We start from the raw sequence: 21,001 nt of genomic DNA, 5'->3' as shown, positions 1-21,001 counted from the left end.
AACGATAATCATGGGTGACTTTGATCTACATATAGATTGGTCAAACCAAATTAGCAATAATACTGTGGGGGAGGAATTCTTGGAGTGTGTACATGATGGTTTTCCAGACCAAAACGTTGAGGAACCAACTGGAGTACAGGCGATCCTAAACTGGGTATTGTGCAATGAGAAAGGATTAATTAACAATCTTGTTGTGCGGGGTCCCTTAGGGAAGAGCGACCATAACATGATAGAATTCCTCATTAAGATGGAGAGTGAAGTAGTTGAATCCGAAACTAGGGTCCTGAATCTAAATAAAGGAAATTACGAAAGTATGAGGTGCGAGTTGGCTATGATAGATTGGGGAACTTTACTAAAAGGGATGACGGTGGATAGGCAATGGCTAGTATTTAAAGAATGTGTGCAGGAATTACAACAATTATTCATTCCTGTCTGGTGCAAAAATAAAACAGGAAAGGTGGCTCACCCGTGGCTTACAAAAGAAATTAGGGATAGTATTAGATCCAAAGAGGAGACATATAAAATTGCCAGAAAAAGCAGCAAGCCGAAGGATTGGGAGCAGTTCAGAATTCAGCAAAGGAGGACAAAGATATTGATTAAGAGGGGAAAAATAGAGTATGAGAGTAAACTAGCAGGGAACATAAAAACTGACTGTAAAAGCTTCTATAAATATGTCAAGAGAAAAAGATTAGTGAAGACAAATGTAGGTCCCTTAGAGTCAGAAATGGGGGAAATTATAATGGGGAACAAAGAAATGGAATAACAATTAAACACATATTTTGGTTCTATCTTCACAAAGGAGGACACAAGTAACCTCCCGGAAATGTTAGGGAACCAAGGGTCCAGTGAGAGGGAGGAACTGAAGGAAACCAGTATTCGTAAAAAAATAGTGCTAGGGAAATTAATGGGGCTAAAGGCTGACAAATCCCCAGGGCCTGATAATCTACATCCCAGAGTACTAAAGGAAGTGGCCCTGGAAATAATGGATGCATTGGTGATCATCTTCCAAAATTCTTTCGACTCAGGAACGGTTCCTACAAATTGGAGGGTGGCAAATGTAACCCCACTAATTAAAAAAGGAGGGAGAGATAAAACAGGGAATTACAGACCAGTTAGCCTAACATCAATAGTGGGGAAAATGCTCGAGTCTATTATAAAGGATGTGATAACAAAACACTTGGAAGGCATTAACGGGATTGGACAAAGTCAGCATGGGTTTATGAAAGGGAAATCATGCTTAACAAATCTACTGGAGTTTTTTGAGGATGTAACTAGTAAACTAGATAGGGGAGAACCAGTGGATGTGGTGTATTTGGATTTTCAGAAGGCTTTTGATAAGGTCCCACACAAGAGGTCAGTGTGTAAAATTAAAGCACATGGGATTGGGGGGAATATACTGGCATGGATAGAGAATTGTTTGACAGACAGGAAACAGAGAGTAGGAATAAACTGAGCTTTTTCCGGGTGGCAGGCAGTGACTAGTGGGGTACCGCAGGGATCAGTGCTTGGGCCCCAGCTATTCACAATATATATCAATGATTTGGATGAGGGAACTAAATGTAACATTTCCAAGTTTGCAGACGACACAAAGCTGGGGTGGAATGTGAGCTGTGAGGAGGATGCAAAGAGGCTCCAATGTGATTTAGACAAGTTGGGTGAGTGGGCAAGAACATGGCAGATGCGGTATCATGTGGATAAATGTGAGGTTATCCACTTTGGTTGTAAAAACAGAAAGACAGATTATTATCTGAATGGTGATAGATTGGGAAAAGGGGAGGTGCAACGAGACCTGGGTGTCCTTGTACACCAGTCGTTGAAAGCGAGCATTCAGGTGCAGCAAGCAGTTAGGAAGGCGAATGGTATGTTGGCCTTCATTGCAAGAGGATTTGAGTACAGGAACAGGGATGTCTTTCTGCAGTTGTACGGTGCCTTGGTGAGACCACATCTGGAGTATTGTGTGCAGTTTTGTTCTCCTTATCTGAGGAAGGATGTCCTTGCCATGGAGGGAGTGCAACGAAGGTTTACCAGACTGATTCCTGGGATGGCAGGACTGACGTATGAGGAGAGATTGGGTCGACTAGGCCTATATTCACTGGACTTTAGAAGAATGAGAGGTGATCTCATCGAAACATATAAAATTCTATCAGGACTAGACAGACTAGATGCAGGGAGGATGTTCCCGATGGCTGGGGAGTCCAGAACCAGGGGTCACAGTCTCAGGGTACAGCGTATGCCATTTAGAACCGAAATGAGGAGAAATTTCTTCACTCAGAGGGTGGTGAACCTGTGGATTTCTCTACCACAGAAGGCAGTGGAGGCCAAGTCATTAAATATATTCAAGAAGGAGATAGATATATTTCTTAATGCTGAAGGGATCAAGGGATAGGGGGAAAAAGCGGGAACAGGGTACTGAGTTCGACGATCAGCCATGATCATTTTGAATAGCGGAGCAGGCCCGAAGGGCCGAATGGCCTCCTCTTGCTTCTATTTTCTCTGTTTCTATGAATTCTGTGGTCTGAAATTTCTTATCAGCACATCAAGCTATTGCATGGCTTTGTCCAAGATGAATTGAGCTCTATAGTATGTTTTAAGTAGCGCATTGCCTGTGACTTAATAATGAGGGACATGGCACCTTTGGTGATTTTACTTCAGTCCCGAAAACTCTCCTAAACAAATCAAACCTTTCTCTCCATTTTCTCCAGTTCCCTGAAATATTCCCTTCCGATTTCATCAGCCCAGGTGGTTTGCACCCTTCCATTTCTTTGGTTTCTTTTTGTTTTTCTTCCAGCACTTGCTCAGGCTGTCATTCTCAGCAACCGTTTCATTTAACAAGAATCGAGGCTCCGAGCCGTGTTTTACCTGTTGGTGATTCGGACCCTCCTGTGCTGGGATTACAGATTCGAGCTCCACAGGTGGGCTCCTGACAATACTCAGTCCCTTGGAATCAATGGGCCTGAATTTGATCAATGGCTCCGCTGGACTGCTGCTGGAACCCTGGGAAATAGGAGCTTGCTGGTTACGCTGAGACTCCGCTGACTCCTGGACCCTCGATATTAACCCCCCATGATGGGCAGGAGAGGGTTACCGGTGGAGAGGGGGGGAGGGGTTAAAAAGTGGAATGCGTTTCACGCGGTCCCAGCCCACTGTATACACATGTCCGCCGCTATTTTTTCAGCGGTGGATATCGAGGCGTCCGGATGGCCCGCCACAGAGGGGGGGAGCGCTTCATTAACATATTTAAATCAGGCTCTCACAGTGCAATTGGGAGCCGGATTTTAAATTCACTGTTGCTGTACGAGTTTCCCAGGGTTCGGGAGACCTGGCAGTAAAAGGGAGGTGGGTAAGTGGCTGTTTCAGTGCTCCTGGTGGGTCAGGACGAGCAGGAGTGCTCCCCCAGGCCCTTTAAGGGAAGCCTTCGGCCTCCCCCAGCCCTGATCACAGCCTTCCCCCCGCCAATTGCCCCCCCCCCCGATTTCCTCCTCCCCCTCCCATTTGTCTCCTCCCCTCCCCCCAGATTGCCTCCTCCCCCTCCCGATTGCCTCCTCCCCCTCCCGATTGCCTCCTCCCCCTCCCGATTGCCGATCTCCCCCCTCCCGATTGCCTCCTCTCTCCCCGCGATTGCCGATCTTCCACTCCCGATTGCCTCCTCTCTCCCCGCGATTGCCGATCTTCCACTCCCGATTGCTGATCTCCCCCCTCCCGATTGCTGATCTCCCCCCTCCCGATTGCTGATCTCCCCCCTCCCGATTGCTGATCTCCCCCCTCCCGATTGCTGATCTCCCCCCTCCCGATTGCCATCTCCCTCTCCCGATTGCCAATCTCCCCCAGCCCTGATTACCGACCACCCGCCCTCTGCCACCCCCCCGAGCCCTGTTTGCCGACCTCCCGCCCTCCGCCCCGGCCTCCCCTACCCCGATTGCCGATCTCCCCCCTCTCCCGATTGCCGGGGACCGTCTCCAAGGGACCCCAGCTGCAGCCTCCTGCCACTGGCGTTTCCCTCCACTCTCTGGCCAGGCTGTACATTTGGCCGACTGCCAGGCAGGAGATTGGGCTAGAAGATGTTAATGAGCTCCTGCCGTTAAGATCAGCGGGACTTCAGTGTCCCTGGCCTTGCCGGGTTCTTTGGCCATTTTCAGCCTCACCTGCACCCTTCCTATAAATATCGGGGCCCTGGAGTTTAGAGTCAGCCTTATAAGGGGTGAAACCTCCAGCCAACCCTTATTTGTAAACTCTGGAATCATGCTGGAGAGCGTCGGTGGGCATGATCCTGGCTTAACTGCTGGGTATTTGGGACCAATGTGCAGAAAATTGCTCGCAGCACATTTGTGATTTTCCAATATGCTCAAAATAGAAGACAGAGACTAAAGGTTTGGCACAGAGCTGCATTGCACTCCATACGGAGGATAAAAAATATAACAAGACTGGCCTGGCAAGAGACAGATAGACAGCATGACCCAGTGAGAGGGACAGAGTGAACCATTGAGAGGATCAGTTTTAACTGGTGAGATAGGTGGGAGAGTGAGAGGGGCAGACTGATCCCGTGAGGGAATCAGCCCATATTCCATATGAAAGTGATTTTCTTCGCCCAAAATCAATGTGATTCTATCACTCCAATATTGAGGAGATTCCATTACCCCGATGTTAATGGGGTTCCTTTCGCCTAATATCAATGTGATTCTATTATTTTACCCCAATATTAATATGATCGTCTTACCCCAATGTAGATCTTTATTGCTCTGGAGCAGGTCACTCCTGATTGGCCACAAATAACATTCTCAGATACAATCTTGAAATTTGGACGTGTACCATTTGCACAACACGAGTTCTAAAATTCCCAAATAATTAAATATAATTTGTTACTTAAAAACTCACTGATACCACAAAGAAACTCTGAAAACATTTGAAAAGTAATAATCCTTGGATATCTTGTCTCATTACCTGAACCAAAGTGTATTCACAGTTGCCATTGAAGACAAATTTCTTTCCATCGAATGTGGTAACGTACCCTTCACCGTGAATGACACAAGTCGCAGGGCAGTACACATTTTCTGTGCATTTCCATTTGCCGCTAAGGCAGATACTGTTGAAAAACAGAACAGTAATGAAACATCGGATGAGCCTGAGTAACTCGGTGAGAAACCATTACAGTTCGAGGGATCCCTGGCATGTTTACACAAGGCAGACACAAGGAGACAGCCCAGTTTGTGCTATTCATTATTACTAGCTCAGGAGAGCTGAGTGAGAATACTGTTCTATGTTATCAACACATGTGGCTTCAGGTAGTCAGACGTGTCAACCAATAGATGGGAAAGCTTGAACTGTGGTCATGAACTAACTGTGTCTCAGTGCTGCCCTCTGTCAAATAGAAATCTGTGGTGTTTTAAGATAATTATTATAAAAATCAATAGGTGCTGAGTGAAACTTCTGGTACTATCCTTGTTTGGGTGGGAGAGGCTGAGCAGAACGTGTCTGTGTATTCCCACCCACTAGAAACTTGCCCCTCACTTTCCCACACACACACAGTCAACCTGTTGTTGCTCAGAGTACCTGTGTGACTGCCCATTGGATTCAATATGCAAACCCCCCCTCCGTCCACCACTGGTGTTAGGGGATCAGTTTGTTAACTATTTTATAGAAAACAATGAAGGAATTTCTTAAATGTACACTTGTGAGAAATGAGACTGCTGTCGGTTTATGTATTTAAAAACATTGGGGGTAATTTTGAATTTGGGTGATTGTGTAAAATGGGTGATAACGATTCAGTTAAGACTTTGATGGAGATGAAAAGCAGGAGAGATATATAGCAGCTGGGCTGAATCGACATTGCCCGTTTTACACTATCACCCAAAGCCAAAATGACCCCCATTCTATTTAAGTCCTAATGCACCCACCTCCCTTAATATTACATTCCATCCATCCCACCTCTCAATTAAAATCCCTGATGTGTTTTGCCCTCCAAAATGTCGTGCCGATCTCCTTATTGAAATCTTCTCTCTTCCCTACCCCCTTAGCTCATTATCCTCAGTGATTTCAACTACATTTAGATTCCCTTTGCACCCTCTCCTCTAACTTCTCTACCCTCCCATCCTCACTCAGTCTCACTTTCCACATAAACTCAGTCATCCACGTCCATGGCCACCCCATAATCTTACCGTGGCCTCTCCATTCCTGAGGACTCGATCAGTGGTGATCTCTGACCCACTTCCATCTACAGCCCCCAGTATCCACACATGGAAAAAACATTCACTCTTCACAAATTCACTCGCAAACTCCCAGCTCCCTCTCCTCTGCCTCTCCATCTGCCATGATACCTCAGCCAACATGGACCTGCTTAATCACTCCCTCATCATCGCCTTTGAAGTCCTGTTCCTACCAAATTGCTCACCATCTCCCACCCTTGCTATTCCCCTGGTACAGTCCTCACCTTCAAGTCCGAGGGCTGCAAGTATGAGCACACATGGTGGACAACTGACAGTCAATCCCTCAGATTTAGCTTGTGCCTTGCTTTCTGAGCCAAAATATCCAACTGCTCCAGGATCATACCAGAGGACAAGGACAACCAGGACTAATCTCCTTCTCAAGCCCCTTTCCCCCCCACTCCCTCCACTCTCACCTCCAATACTAAGTGAGAAGCACTCATGGATTTCATTGTCTCCAATATTGAGACCATTCGGTAGCTTCCTCTGCTGCTTTCCCCCCAACTCCCAAACTCATCCGTTTCCATTTGCTGCCACCCCTGACTCCCCCACTATTCTACAGCTTTCACTCTAAACGTCTCCATGAGACCCACCTCCTGCTCTCTTGACCCTCTCCTTACTCAAGTGCTGACTACTCAACTTCCCCTTTTGGCCCCTATGCTTGCTCACATTGTTAATGCCTGCCTTCAGGCATTGTCCCTCCCCCTGTTAAAACTGCCATCATCACCCCCTTCCTCAAAAAAGCCACCCTTGACACATTGTGTTCTTCTGCTCCACCACCTTCTCTTTGCCCACCAAGCCAAACCTCCCCCCATTCTCCCCTCTGCCCAGCCCTTAAATCTCCACCCTCACATCCAACAAGTGTGAGGAACTCTCTCTGGTTTCTCGTCCATCTCCCCTCATGCCCTCTCTGAGCTCATCTCATCTACGGGTTCCACCTCCTGCTCCCTTAACCCTATTCCCACTGCTGACCACCCAGCTTCTCTTCCTGGCCCCCATGCTAGCTGACAGAGTAAGTGGTTCACTCTCCTCAGGTTCTGACTCCCTCCCTTTCAAAACCACCATCATCACTCTGCCCTTGCAAACTACTGCCCCATCTCCAACCTCCCTCTCCTCTCCAAAGTCCCTGAACTTGTCACCACCCAAATCTGCCAATCTTTCCCTGTTTCAATCTCTCCAATCAGATTTCCACCCCTTCCACAGCACCAAAACAACCCTGATCAAAGTCGCAAATGACATCCCCTATGACTATAACTATGACCATAGTGTATTATTCTTCCTTGTTCTCCTGGACCTCTCTGCAGCCTTTGACAGAGCCGACCACACCTTCCTCCTGCAATGCCGCTTCTTCCTTGTCCAGTTCAGTGGGCCTACCCTCGCTTGTTTCCATTCTTACCTACCTTAGTCAGAGAACCTCCGGCAATGATTTCCCTTCCCGTTTGGACACCATTTACCTGCACCCCCCACCCCCCCAAGGTTCTATCCTTGGCCCCCCCCTCCTCTTCCTCATCTATCCCTTGATAACATCATTCGCAGACATGAGGCCAGCTTCCACACCCAACCCAACCTCTCCACCACCTCTCTCTCTCAATCCCTCTACTGCCTCTGTGTTGTCAAACTTGTCCAACATCCAGTTCGGGATGAGCTGTAACTTCTTCCAATTAGATAGTGGGAAGACTGAAGCCATCGCCTTTGGCACCTGTCTTAAACCCTGAACCCCAGCTACAAGTTCCAACCCATTCCTGTCTCAGACTGAACCAACTCAGGATATTCAGCCTCAGCATTCTGTTTAACGTCAAGCTGGGCTCCTGGCCTCATACCCTCTCCGTCACAGAGTGCCTACTTCCACCTCTGTAACGTCATCTCTGCTGCTGAACCCCTCACACGTGCCTTTGTCACCTCCATACTGGATTATTCCAAAGCTCTGCCGGCTGGCTCCCATCATCCCAAACTTCAGCTTTATCCGAAACTCTTCTGCTCACATCCTGTTGCACACGAAATCATCCTTCCCCATCCTCGCTCTCCTGCATTAGCTCTCCAACCCCCAGTTTAAAACGATCATTCTTGTCTTTAAATCCCTTCATGGTTTTACCCCACTCTGTCCCAGTAACTTCCTCTAGCCCTACAACCCTGCTCAAACTCTTCATTAATCTAACTCCAGCCTCTTGTGTACCTCCCTCTCTCTTCACCCATCACCGATGGCTGCCCCTTCAGACGCTTAGACCCTCATGCTCTGGAACTTCCTCCCTAAAACCCCCCCAACCTCTCCACCTCCCTTGTCACCTTTAAAACCCTCCTTAAAACCCATCTCTGACCAAGCTTGAGGTCACTACTCCTAGTCTCTCTTTCCTTGGTTCAGCATCTGTTTTCCCTGATGTGTCCTGAGATGTTTTTAAAGGTACTATAAAAAAGCAAGTTATTTCCTATTTCCTATTGTACCAAATGCCTGTATTTTTGTAACTGGTCTCTTGTGAGGCACCTTATCAAATGCCATCTGAAAATCGATACACAATACATCTACTGAATTCCTTTTATCGAATAGGTCACTTTTACACAAAATTCTATTAGATTTGCAAGCATGGTTTGCCTTTAGCATATCCATGCTGGCTGTCATTGAATAACCCCTGCAACTCTAAATGCTCAGTAATTTTATCTTGAATTATGGATTCGAAGAATTTCACCACAATCGACTCATTGGTCTTCAGTCACCCAGTTTATTCTTTATTTCCTTTTTGACACAATTTGCATTTCTCCCTGGAGGATGGACTACTTTCAACAGGGTAAGGTTCATGCCATCAAGGCCCTAGTGACATATCCACCTTGAATTCTGCTAACATCTTGAGAACCAATTCCTTTCCTACGATTATCAATTCCAATTTTTCCACATCCTCCTCTAGTGCCCCGTCATTCTCACTTCCACCGCCATTTCTAAAATCAGACGAAAACTGTTCATTTGATACCCTCCACCGTGCCTTCATCCCCCACAACTAGGTTTCCCTCTTCATCCCTGAGCAGTCTGACCCTAAAGGCCGAATGATTTTCTGCCCCTAATCTAGAGGCACTGAGGTCAAATGTAGAGCCCGTACGGGCTCTGCATTTGACCTCAGTGCCTCTAGATTTGACCTCTGTCCTGGCTGAAATCAGCTAACTCAGTGCAGACCACAGATTGACCCTGAGACGTTCAGTTGGTCACTGCCTTAACCATGAGTCACCGGAAGAGCAGAATATGGGCCAAAGGCAGGTATATGGAGTTAGATCACAGATCAACCATGATCTTATCAAATGGCGGAGCAGGCACGAGGGGCTGAATGGCCTACTCCTGTTCCTATGTTCCTAAAACCAGTTTCTCACTTTTAGAATTCACTCCACAGTAGATCAGTAAAATGTTCGAACTCCTTACCACTCCTGGCAGTCTTTCATCATTTTCTCTCCTCTTTTGTAGGTCCGGTCACTGAACTTGCATTGACAATCTTCAGGGTAGACACACCTAGCGTAGTAATCTAAGACCATCCCCTCTGGACATATACAGCCAGATGCACACTTAGATGGTATCTATGGGTGGGGCAAAGAACAGGCAATTCAGTTCTTAAATCATTTCAAGATTCACAATTCTGTGAAAGGCGAGTTTACTGTATTTCCTACTCACACATGAAATTTCTGTGGCTATCGTCTGGCAGGTTGGTGCACATGTTGTCCCATATTGGCCTTGTGGCCCGTGTGCACAGCTAAAGTAAAGTTTAGGAGGCCTGCACATTCCTGGAAAGAACAAATTAAGATATTTTTGCATCACCAGAAATGTGGGATCATTTTCATTCAGAGCACCAACAGAACATGATAAGAAGGATTACAAAGTGATGTGTTTGAAATCATATATCAAATGATACCTTTTCAAGTGTTTCTATATATATATATGTATATAAATATATATCACACATTTATATTTAAAATGATAGGGAATCTTTTTGGACCTTTGAAGACTGGAGGCTGGCCTGTGCGCTTCAGTATTCCGTTCCTGCAGAACCTGTGGAGAGAGACAGGGGAGAACAACAATACATGAAGGTACTAATTACAGGAACTACATCTCTCACATTATAACTCAGATTTGCAAACTTTCACTTGTTGCTTGGTTCTGCCTACATTTTATACATCTGTATTGCATAGCTGATGTCTCTTTTCAGCATTCCATGGAGTATTTATGCTGTAAAACTGTTGTCTGTTTTCCATGTGCAGTGTCTGTGTTCCATGTGAAGTGTCTGCGTTCAATGTGAAGTGTCTGTGTTCCATGTGAAGTATCTGCGTTCCATGTGCAGTGTCTGCGTTCCATGTGCAGTGTCTGCGTTCCATGTGCAGTGTCTGTATTCCATGTGTAGTGTCTGTGTTCCATGTGCAGTGTCTGTATTCCATGTGTAGTGTCTGCGTTCCATGTGTAGTGTCTGTGTTCCATGTGAAGTGTCTGCGTTCCATGTGAAGTGTCTGCGTTCCATGTGAAGTGTCTGCGTTCCATGTGCAGTGTCTGTATTCCATGTGTAGTGTCTGTGTTCCATGTGCAGTGTCTGTATTCCATGTGTAGTGTCTGTGTTCCATGTGAAGTGTCTGTGTTCCATGTGCAGTGTCTGTGTTCCATGTGAAGTGTCTGTGTTCCATGTGAAGTGTCTGCGTTCCATGTGAAGTGTCTGCGTTCCATGTGAAGTGTCTGTGTTACATGTGAAGTGTCTGTGTTCCATGTGTAGTGTCTGTGTTCCATGTGAAGTGTCTGTGTTCCATGTGAAGTGTCTGTGTTCCATGTGAAGTGTCTGCGTTCCATGTGAAGTGTCTGTGTTCCATGTGAAGTGTATGCGTTCCATGTGAAGTGTCTGCGTTCCATGTGAAGTGTCTGCGTTCCATGTGAAGTGTCTGCGTTCCATGTGAAGTGTCTGCGTTCCATGTGAAGTGTCTGCGTTCCATGTGAAGTGTCTGTGTTCCATGTGAAGTGTCTGTGTTCCATGTGAAGTGTCTGTGTTCCATGTGAAGTGTCTGTGTTCCATGTGAAGTGTCTGCGTTCCATGTGAAGTGTCTGTGTTCCATGTGAAGTGTCTGTATTACATGTGAAGTGTCTGTGTTCCATGTGCAGTGTCTGTGTTCCATGTGAAGTGTCTGTGTTCCATGTGCAGTGTCTGCGTTCCATGTGAAGTGTCTGTGTTCCATGTGAAGTGTCTGCGTTCCATGTGAAGTCTCTGCGTTCCATGTGCAGTGTCTGCGTTCCATGTGAAGTGTCTGTGTTCCATGTGAAGTGTCTGCGTTCCATGTGCAGTGTCTGCGTTCCATGTGCAGTGTCAGTGTTCCATGTGAAGTGTCAGTGTTCCATGTGCAGTGTATGTGTTCCATGTGCAGTGTATGTGTTCTATGTGCAGTGTCTGTGTTCCATGTGCAGTGTCTGTGTTCCATGTGAAGTGTCTGTGTTCCATGTGAAGTGTCTGTGTTCCATGTGCAGTGTCTGTGTTCCATGTGAAGTGTCTGTGTTCCATGTGCAGTGTAAGTGTTCCATATGAAGTGTCTGTGTTCCATGTGCAGTGTCTGTGTTCCATGTGAAGTGTCAGTGTTCCATGTGCAGTGTATGTGTTCCATGTGCAGTGTATGTGTTCTATGTGCAGTGTCTGTGTTCCATGTGCAGTGTCTGTGTTCCATGTGAAGTGTCTGTGTTCCATGTGCAGTGTAAGTGTTCCATGTGAAGTGTCTGTGTTCCATGTGCAGTGTCTGTGTTCCATATGAAATGTCTGTGTTCCATGTGCAGTGTCTGTGTTCCATGTGAAGTGTCTGTGTTCCATGTGCAGTGTATGTGTTCCATATGAAGTGTCTGTGTTCCATGTGCAGTGTCTGTGTTCCATGTGAAGTGTCTGTGTTCCATGTGAAGTGTCTGTGTTCCATGTGCAGTGTCTGTGTTCCATGTGAAGTGTCTGTGTTCCATGTGAAGTGTCTGTGTTCCATGTGCAGTGTCTGTGTTCCATGTGCAGTGTCAGCGTTCCATGTGCAGTGTATGTGTTCCATGTGATGTGTCTGTGTTCCATGTGAAGTGTATGTGTTCCATGTGAAGTGTCTGTGTTCCATGTGCAGTGTATGTGTTCCATGTGCAGTGTATGTGTTCTATGTGCAGTGTCTGTGTTCCACGTGAAGTGTCTGTGTTCCATGTGAAGTGTCTGTGTTCCATGTGCAGTGTATGTGTTCCATGTGCAGTGTATGTGTTCCATGTGAAGTGTATGTGTTCCATGTGAAGTGTCTGTGTTCCATGTGAAGTGTCTGTGTTCCATGTGAAGTGTCTGTGTTCCATGTGAAGTGTCTGTATTCCATGTGAAGTGTCTGTGTTCCATGTGAAGTGTCTGCGTTCCATGTGCAGTGTATGTATTCCATGTGAAGTGTCTGCGTTCCATGTGAAGTGTCTGCGTTCCATGTGCAGTGTATGTATTCCATGTGAAGTGTCTGTGTTCCATGTGCAGTGTATGTGTTCCATGTGAAGTGTCTGTATTCCATGTGAAGTGTCTGTGTTCCATGTGAAGTGTCTGTGTTCCATGTGCAGTGTCTGTATTCCATGTGAAGTTTCTGCGTTCCATGTGAAGTGTCTGTGTTCCATGTGCAGTGTCTGTATTCCATGTGCAGTGTCTCTATTCCATGTGAAGTGTCTGTGTTCCATGTGCAGTGTAAGTGTTCCATATGAAATGTCTGTGTTCCATGTGCAGTGTCTGTGTTCCATGTGAAGTGTCTGCATTCCATGTGAAGTGTCTGTGTTCCATGTGAAGTGTCTGTGTTCCATGTGAAGTGTCTGTGTTCCATGTGAAGTGTCTGCGTTCCATGTGAAGTGTCTGCGTTCCATGTGAAGTGTCTGTATTACATGTGAAGTGTCTGTGTTACATGTGAAGTGTCTGTGTTCCATGTGAAGTGTCTGCGTTCCATGTGAAGTGTCTGCGTTCCATGTGAAGTGTCTGCGTTCCATGTGAAGTGTCTGTGTTACATGTGAAGTGTCTGTGTTCCATGTGCAGTGTCTGTGTTCCATGTGAAGTGTCTGTGTTCCATGTGAAGTGTCTGTGTTCCATGTGAAGTGTCTGTGTTCCATGTGAAGTCTCTGCGTTCCATGTGCAGTGTCTGCGTTCCATGTGAAGTGTCTGTGTTCCATGTGAAGTGTTTGTGTTCCATGTGAAGTGTCTGTGTTCCATGTGAAGTGTCTGTGTTCCATGTGAAGTGTCTGCGTTCCATGTGAAGTGTCTGTATTCCATGTGCAGTGTCTGTATTCCATGTGAAGTGTCTGTGTTCCATGTGAAGTGTCTGCGTTCCATGTGATGTGTCTGTGTTCCATGTGCAGTGTATGTATTCCATGTGAAGTGTCTGTGTTCCATGTGAAGTGTCTGTGTTCCATATGAAGTGTCAGTGTTCCATGTGAAGTGTCAGTGTTCCATGTGCAGTGTATGTGTTCCATGTGCAGTGTATGTGTTCTATGTGCAGTGTCTGTGTTCCATGTGCAGTGTCTGTGTTCCATGTGAAGTGTCTGTGTTCCATGTGCAGTGTAAGTGTTCCATGTGAAGTGTCTGTGTTCCATGTGAAGTGTCTGTGTTCCATGTGCAGTGTAAGTGTTCCATATGAAGTGTCTGTGTTCCATGTGCAGTGTCTGTGTTCTATGTGCAGTGTCTGTGTTCCATGTGAAGTGTCTGTGTTCCATGTGAAGTGTCTGTGTTCCATGTGAAGTGTCTGTGTTCCATGTGAAGTGTCTGCGTTCCATGTGCAGTGTATGTGTTCCATGTGAAGTGTATGTGTTCCATGTGAAGTGTCTGTGTTCCATGTGCAGTGTATGTGTTCCATGCGCTATGTATGTGTTCTATGTGCAGTGTCTGTGTTCCATGTGAAGTGTCTGTGTTCCATGTGAAGTGTCTGTGTTCCATGTGCAGTGTATGTGTTCCATGTGCAGTGTATGTGTTCCATGTGAAGTGTGTGTGTTCCATGTGAAGTGTCTGTGTTCCATGTGAAGTGTCTGTGTTCCATGTGAAGTGTATGTGTTCCATGTGAAGTGTCTGTGTTCCATGTGAAGTGTCTGTGTTCCATGTGAAGTGTCTGTGTTCCATGTGCAGTGTATGTATTCCATGTGAAGTGTCTGCGTTCCATGTGAAGTGTCTGCGTTCCATGTGCAGTGTAAGTATTCCATGTGAAGTGTCTGTGTTCCATGTGCAGTGTCTGTATTCCATGTGAAGTGTCTGTGTTCCATGTGAAGTGTCTGTGTTCCATGTGAAGTGTCTGCGTTCCATGTGCAGTGTCTGTATTCCATGTGAAGTGTCTGTGTTCCATGTGAAGTGTCTGTGTTCCATGTGCAGTGTCTGTATTCCATGTGAAGTTTCTGCGTTCCATGTGAAGTGTCTGCATTCCATGTGAAGTGTCTGTGTTCCATGTGCAGTGTCTGTATTCTATGTGCAGTGTATGTATTCCATGTGAAGTGTCTGCGTTCCATGTGAAGTGTCTGCGTTCCATGTGAAGTGTCTGTATTACATGTGAAGTGTCTGTGTTACATGTGAAGTGTCTGCGTTCCATGTGAAGTGTCTGCGTTCCATGTGAAGTGTCTGTGTTACATGTGAAGTGTCTGTGTTCCATGTGCAGTGTCTGTGTTCCATGTGAAGTTGTCTGTGTTCCATGTGAAGTGTCTGCGTTCCATGTGAAGTGTCTGCGTTCCATGTGAAGTCTCTGCGTTCCATGTGAAGTGTCTGTGTTCCATGTGAAGTGTCTGTGTTCCATGTGAAGTGTCTGTGTTCCATGTGAAGTGTCTGCGTTCCATGTGAAGTGTCTGTATTCCATGTGCAGTGTCTGTATTCCATGTGAAGTGTCTGTGTTCCATGTGAAGTGTCTGCGTTCCATGTGATGTGTCTGTGTTCCATGTGCAGTGTATGTATTCCATGTGAAGTGTCTGTGTTCCATGTGAAGTGTCTGTGTTCCATATGAAGTGTCAGTGTTCCATGTGAAGTGTCAGTGTTCCATGTGCAGTGTATGTGTTCCATGTGCAGTGTATGTGTTCTATGTGCAGTGTCTGTGTTCCATGTGCAGTGTCTGTGTTCCATGTGAAGTGTCTGTGTTCCATGTGCAGTGTAAGTGTTCCATGTGAAGTGTCTGTGTTCCATGTGCAGTGTCTGTGTTCCATGTGAAGTGTCTGTGTTCCATGTGCAGTGTAAGTGTTCCATATGAAGTGTCTGTGTTCCATGTGCAGTGTCTGTGTTCTATGTGCAGTGTCTGTGTTCCATGTGAAGTGTCTGTGTTCCATGTGAAGTGTCTGTGTTCCATGTGAAGTGTCTGTGTTCCATGTGAAGTGTCTGTGTTCCATGTGAAGTGTCTGTGTTCCATGTGCAGTGTAAGTGTTCCATATGAAGTGTCTGTGTTCCATGTGAAGTGTATGTGTTCCATGTGAAGTGTCTGTGTTCCATGTGAAGTGTATGTGTTCCATGTGAAGTGTCTGTGTTCCATGTGAAGTGTCTGTGTTCCATGTGAAGTGTATGTGTTCCATGTGAAGTGTCTGTGTTCCATGTGAAGTGTATGTGTTCCATGTGAAGTGTCTGTGTTCCATGTGAAGTGTCTGTGTTCCATGTGAAGTGTATGTGTTCCATGTGAAGTGTCTGTGTTCCATGTGAAGTGTCTGTGTTCCATGCGCAGTGTATGTGTTCTATGTGCAGTGTCTGTGTTCCATGTGAAGTGTCTGTGTTCCATATGAAGTGTCAGTGTTCCATGTGAAGTGTCAGTGTTCCATGTGCAGTGTATGTGTTCTATGTGCAGTGTCTGTGTTCCATGTGCAGTGTCTGTGTTCCATGTGAAGTGTCTGTGTTCCATGTGCAGTGTAAGTGTTCCATGTGAAGTGTCTGTGTTCCATGTGCAGTGTCAGTGTTCCATGTGCAGTGTATGTGTTCCATGTGCAGTGTATGTGTTCTATGTGCAGTGTCTGTGTTCCATGTGCAGTGTCTGTGTTCCATGTGAAGTGTCTGTGTTCCATGTGCAGTGTAAGTGTTCCATGTGAAGTGTCTGTGTTCCATGTGCAGTGTCTGTGTTCCATGTGAAGTGTCTGTGTTCCACGTGCAGTGTAAGTGTTCCATATGAAGTGTCTGTGTTCCATGTGCAGTGTCTGTGTTCTATGTGCAGTGTCTGTGTTCCATGTGAAGTGTCTGTGTTCCATGTGAAGTGTCTGTGTTCCATGTGAAGTGTCTGTGTTCCATGTGCAGTGTATGTGTTCCATGTGAAGTGTATGTGTTCCATGTGAAGTGTCTGTGTTCCATGTGCAGTGTATGTGTTCCATGCGCAGTGTATGTGTTCTATGTGCAGTGTCTGTGTTCCATGTGAAGTGTCTGTGTTCCATGTGAAGTGTCTGTGTTCCATGTGCAGTGTATGTGTTCCATGTGCAGTGTATGTGTTCCATGTGAAGTGTATGTGTTCCATGTGAAGTGTGTGTGTTCCATGTGAAGTGTCTGTGTTCCATGTGAAGTGTCTGTGTTCCATGTGAAGTGTCTGTGTTCCATGTGAAGTGTATGTGTTCCATGTGAAGTGTCTGTGTTCCATGTGAAGTGTCTGTGTTCCATGTGCAGTGTATGTATTCCATGTGAAGTGTCTGCGTTCCATGTGAAGTGTCTGCGTTCCATGTGCAGTGTATGTATTCCATGTGAAGTGTCTGTGTTCCATGTGCAGTGTCTGTATTCCATGTGAAGTGTCTGTGTTCCATGTGAAGTGTCTGTGTTCCATGTGAAGTGTCTGCGTTCCATGTGCAGTGTCTGTATTCCATGTGAAGTGTCTGTGTTCCATGTGAAGTGTCTGTGTTCCATGTGCAGTGTCTGTATTCCATGTGAAGTGTCTGCATTCCATGTGAAGTGTCTGCATTCCATGTGCAGTGTCTGTATTCTATGTGCAGTGTATGTATTCCATGTGAAGTGTCTGTGTTCCATGTGCAGTGTCTGTATTCCATGTGAAGTGCCTGTTTTCCATGTGAAGTGTCTGTGTTCCATGTGAAGTGTCTGTGTTCCATGTGAAGTGTCTGTATTACATGTGAAGTGTCTGTGTTACATGTGAAGTGTCTGTGTGCCATGTGTAGTGTCTGTGTTCCATGTGAAGTGTCTGCGTTCCATGTGAAGTGTCTGCGTTCCATGTGAAGTGTCTGTGTTACATGTGAAGTGTCTGTGTTCCATGTGCAGTGTCTGTGTTCCATGTGAAGTGTCTGTGTTCCATGTGAAGTGTCTGCGTTCCATGTGAAGTGTCTGCGTTCCATGTGAAGTCTCTGCGTTCCATGTGCAGTGTCTGCGTTCCATGTGAAGTGTCTGTGTTCCATGTGAAGTGTCTGTGTTCCATGTGAAGTGTCTGTGTTCCATGTGAAGTGTCTGTGTTCCATGTGAAGTGTCTGCGTTCCATGTGAAGTGTCTGTATTCCATGTGCAGTGTCTGTATTCCATGTGAAGTGTCTGTGTTCCATGTGAAGTGTCTGCGTTCCATGTGATGTGTCTGTGTTCCATGTGCAGTGTATGTATTCCATGTGAAGTGTCTGTGTTCCATGTGAAGTGTCTGTGTTCCATATGAAGTGTCATTGTTCCATGTGAAGTGTCAGTGTTCCATGTGCAGTGTATGTGTTCCATGTGCAGTGTCTGTGTTCCATGTGAAGTGTCTGTGTTCCATGTGCAGTGTAAGTGTTCATGTGAAGTGTCTGTGTTCCATGTGCAGTGTCTGTGTTCCATGTGAAGTGTCTGTGTTCCATGTGCAGTGTAAGTGTTCCATATGAAGTGTCTGTGTTCCATGTGCAGTGTCTGTGTTCTATGTGCAGTGTCTGTGTTCCATGTGAAGTGTCTGTGTTCCATGTGAAGTGTCTGTGTTCCATGTGAAGTGTCTGTGTTCCATGTGAAGTGTCTGTGTTCCATGTGAAGTGTCTGTGTTCCATGTGCAGTGTAAGTGTTCCATATGAAGTGTCTGTGTTCCATGTGAAGTGTATGTGTTCCATGTGAAGTGTCTGTGTTCCATGTGCAGTGTATGTGTTCCATGCGCAGTGTATGTGTTCTATGTGCAGTGTCTGTGTTCCATGTGAAGTGTCTGTGTTCCATATGAAGTGTCAGTGTTCCATGTGAAGTGTCAGTGTTCCATGTGCAGTGTATGTGTTCTATGTGCAGTGTCTGTGTTCCATGTGCAGTGTCTGTGTTCCATGTGAAGTGTCTGTGTTCCATGTGCAGTGTAAGTGTTCCATGTGAAGTGTCTGTGTTCCATGTGCAGTGTCAGTGTTCCATGTGCAGTGTATGTGTTCCATGTGCAGTGTATGTGTTCCATGTGCAGTGTCTGTGTTCCATGTGCAGTGTCTGTGTTCCATGTGCAGTGTAAGTGTTCCATGTGAAGTGTCTGTGTTCCATGTGCAGTGTCTGTGTTCCATGTGAAGTGTCTGTGTTCCATGTGCAGTGTAAGTGTTCCATATGAAGTGTCTGTGTTCCATGTGCAGTGTCTGTGTTCTATGTGCAGTGTCGGTGTTCCATGTGAAGTGTCTGTGTTCCATGTGAAGTGTCTGTGTTCCATGTGAAGTGTCTGTGTTCCATGTGCAGTGTATGTGTTCCATGTGAAGTGTATGTGTTCCATGTGAAGTGTCTGTGTTCCATGTGCAGTGTATGTGTTCCATGCGCAGTGTATGTGTTCTATGTGCAGTGTCTGTGTTCCATGTGAAGTGTCTGTGTTCCATGTGAAGTGTCTGTGTTCCATGTGCAGTGTATGTGTTCCATGTGAAGTGTATGTGTTCCATGTGAAGTGTGTGTGTTCCATGTGAAGTGTCTGTGTTCCATGTGAAGTGTCTGTGTTCCATGTGAAGTGTCTGTGTTCCATGTGAAGTGTATGTGTTCCATGTGAAGTGTCTGTGTTCCATGTGAAGTGTCTGTGTTCCATGTGCAGTGTATGTATTCCATGTGAAGTGTCTGCGTTCCATGTGAAGTGTCTGCGTTCCATGTGCAGTGTATGTTTTCCATGTGAAGTGTCTGTGTTCCATGTGCAGTGTCTGTATTCCATGTGAAGTGTCTGTGTTCCATGTGAAGTGTCTGTGTTCCATGTGAAGTGTCTGCGTTCCATGTGCAGTGTATGTGTTCCATGTGAAGTGTCTGTGTTCCATGTGCAGTGTATGTATTCCATGTGAAGTGTCTGTGTTCCATGTGAAGTGTCTGTGTTCCATGTGCAGTGTATGTGTTCCATGTGAAGTGTCTGTATTCTATGTGCAGTGTCTGCGTTCCATGTGAAGTGTCTGCGTTCCATGTGCAGTGTCTGTGTTCCATGTGAAGTGTCTGTGTTCCATGTGAAGTGTCTGCGTTCCATGTGATGTGTCTGTGTTCCATGTGCAGTGTATGTATTCCATGTGAAGTGTCTGTGTTCCATGTGAAGTGTCTGTGTTCCATGTGCAGTGTATGTGTTCCATGTGAAGTGTCTGTATTCTATGTGCAGTGTCTGCGTTCCATGTGAAGTGTCTGCGTTCCATGTGCAGTGTCTGTGTTCCATGTGAAGTGTCTGTGTTCCATGTGAAGTGTCTGCGTTCCATGTGATGTGTCTGTGTTCCATGTGCAGTGTATGTATTCCATGTGAAGTGTCTGTGTTCCATGTGAAGTGTCTGTGTTCCATGTGCAGTGTATGTGTTCCATGTGAAGTGTCTGTATTCTATGTGCAGTGTCTGCGTTCCATGTGAAGTGTCTGCGTTCCATGTGCAGTGTCTGTGTTCCATGTGAAGTGTCTGCGTTCCATGTGAAGTGTCTGCGTTCCATGTGAAGTGTCTGTGTTCCATGTGAAGTGTCTGTGTTCCATGTGCAGTGTCTGTGTTCCATGTGAAGTGTCTGTGTTCCATGTGCAGTGCAAGTGTTCCATATGAAGTGTCTGTGTTCCATGTGAAGTGTCTGTGTTCCATGTGCAGTGTCTGTGTTTCATGTGAAGTGTCTGCGTTCCATGTGAAGTGTCTGTGTTCCATGTGAAGTGTCTGCATTCCATGTGAAGTGTCTGCGTTCCATGTGCAGTGTCTGCGTTCCATGTGCAGTGTATGTGTTCCATGTGAAGTGTCTGTGTTCCATGTGCAGTGTATGTGTTCCATGTGCAGTGTATGTGTTCTATGTGCAGTGTCTGTGTTCCATGTGAAGTGTCTGTGTTCCATGTGCAGTGTATGTGTTCCATGTGAAGTGTATGTGTTCCATGTGAAGTGTGTGTGTTCCATGTGAAGTGTCTGTGTTCCATGTGAAGTGTCTGTGTTCCATGTGAAGTGTCTGTGTTCCATGTGCAGTGTCTGTATTCCATGTGAAGTTTCTGCGTTCCATGTGAAGTGTCTGCATTCCATGTGAAGTGTCTGTGTTCCATGTGCAGTGTCTGTATTCTATGTGCAGTGTCTGTGTTCCATGTGAAGTGTCTGTGTTCCATGTGAAGTGTCTGCGTTCCATGTGAAGTGTCTGCGTTCCATGTGCAGTGTCTGTGTTCCATGTGAAGTGTCTGTGTTCCATGTGAAGTGTCTGCGTTCCATGTGATGTGTCTGTGTTCCATGTGCAGTGTATGTATTCCATGTGAAGTGTCTGTGTTCCATGTGAAGTGTCTGTGTTCCATGTGCAGTGTCTGTGTTCCATGTGAAGTGTCTGTGTTCCATGTGCAGTGCAAGTGTTCCATATGAAGTGTCTGTGTTCCATGTGAAGTGTCTGTGTTCCATGTGCAGTGTCTGTGTTTCATGTGAAGTGTCTGCGTTCCATGTGAAGTGTCTGTGTTCCATGTGAAGTGTCTGCATTCCATGTGAAGTGTCTGCGTTCCATGTGCAGTGTCTGCGTTCCATGTGCAGTGTATGTGTTCCAT

At 46.0% G+C, this 21,001-nt stretch overlaps 1 protein-coding gene across 1 annotated transcript in view; it reads right to left on the bottom strand.

Annotated features, from left to right (window-relative positions):
- LOC137309946 (mucin-6-like) overlaps positions 1–21,001 on the bottom strand; it is a 316,057-nt gene that overhangs the window by 171,867 nt on the left and 123,189 nt on the right. Inside the window, exons 11-15 of the mRNA XM_067977944.1 lie at positions 10,166–10,218; positions 9,844–9,953; positions 9,598–9,749; positions 4,939–5,080; positions 4,715–4,825 (exon numbers count right to left, since the gene is read on the bottom strand). Of these exons, the coding sequence (XP_067834045.1) occupies positions 4,715–4,825; positions 4,939–5,080; positions 9,598–9,749; positions 9,844–9,953; positions 10,166–10,218 (568 nt within the window). The remainder of the gene's footprint in view (positions 1–4,714; positions 4,826–4,938; positions 5,081–9,597; positions 9,750–9,843; positions 9,954–10,165; positions 10,219–21,001) is intronic.

Source organism: Heptranchias perlo, unplaced genomic scaffold (assembly GCF_035084215.1).
Source record: "Heptranchias perlo isolate sHepPer1 unplaced genomic scaffold, sHepPer1.hap1 HAP1_SCAFFOLD_193, whole genome shotgun sequence".
In the NCBI taxonomy this organism is placed as follows: Eukaryota; Metazoa; Chordata; class Chondrichthyes; order Hexanchiformes; family Hexanchidae; genus Heptranchias; species Heptranchias perlo.
Note: the sequence above shows the minus strand (reverse complement) of the source record. Positions and strands in the feature narration are given on the sequence as shown.